This window comes from Limulus polyphemus, unplaced genomic scaffold, assembly GCF_000517525.1.
Source record: "Limulus polyphemus unplaced genomic scaffold, Limulus_polyphemus-2.1.2 Scaffold1317, whole genome shotgun sequence".
NCBI lineage: Eukaryota > Metazoa > Arthropoda > Merostomata > Xiphosura > Limulidae > Limulus > Limulus polyphemus.
This window is the reverse complement of record NW_013666927.1, coordinates 232,773-233,729: the sequence shown is the minus strand read 5'-3', so window position 1 is coordinate 233,729 and position 957 is coordinate 232,773. Positions and strand designations below refer to the sequence as shown.

At 31.1% G+C, this 957-nt stretch overlaps 1 protein-coding gene across 1 annotated transcript in view; it reads right to left on the bottom strand.

Moving 5' to 3' along the window:
• Positions 1 to 957, bottom strand: part of LOC106463071 (fatty acyl-CoA reductase 1-like) — a 34,549-nt gene that overhangs the window by 20,263 nt on the left and 13,329 nt on the right. The window contains exon 4 of the mRNA XM_013923042.2: positions 607 to 651. Coding sequence (XP_013778496.1) covers positions 607 to 651 — 45 coding nt within the window. The remainder of the gene's footprint in view (positions 1 to 606; positions 652 to 957) is intronic.

Sequence of the window (957 nt, the reverse complement as noted above, 5' to 3'; positions counted from 1 at the left end):
TTTCAGATAATTACTATTTCGGCAAGTGAGACGAAATTGTTCAAAAATTAACCGATATTCTTAATTCTAATAAAAATAAAATCAATAAAATGTTTCAAATAGTCAAATGTGAAGCCGTGTGACACCTGACGAATCAGAATACTTCCTGTAAATTTGGGGAGTTTATTAGCAAATATTGTTAGTAATTAAGCACAAAGCTACACAATGGGCTATCTGTGCTCTGCTCACCACAGGTATCGAAACCCGGATTCGAGCGTTGGAAGTCCGCAGACATACCGCTGTGCCACTGGGGGGGGGGGGTATTAGCAAAGAAAATACAAGTTAGATATATCGATATTTATATGTGAAAGATACACTAGGACAATTAATCTCAAGGCAGATTAAGAATGAAAATATCTATAAGTATAAGAAATCATTCATCTACTAGTAGCCCAAGGAAACTAATAATTCAAAATATGTGAATGTTAAAAAAATCCTGGATATATCATACCTACACGCACTCCGAATAAAAACTAAATGTTCCTTATTAAAATTCAGAAATATATACATATATATATATATAAACAGTTAACATCTGACAGGTTAATATTTATCTTAAATACTTACAGCAACCATCATTCCAGTCGGTCCGTTGAAATTGTCTGTCCACCCCTAATTATATAATATTCAAGTCAAAAATACCACCATGATCAATATTTTTATAAAATAAAATAATAATGCGCATGTAAATCAAGGAATAAATAAAACAAAGTGTGAAAAAATATCCATTTAACATGTTATAAATACACACAAATGTGTAGTTTCTTCTACTTGGGAACAAATTACTAAATTTCAAAGTGAATTCCTTTTGTAATCACTATATTTGCTTCGACCTTTCAATGTACTAACGGAATTCGCTATTAATAATGGTTGGAGACGGCTTGAATGGGTAATGAAGAAAAACTTTAATATAAGTTT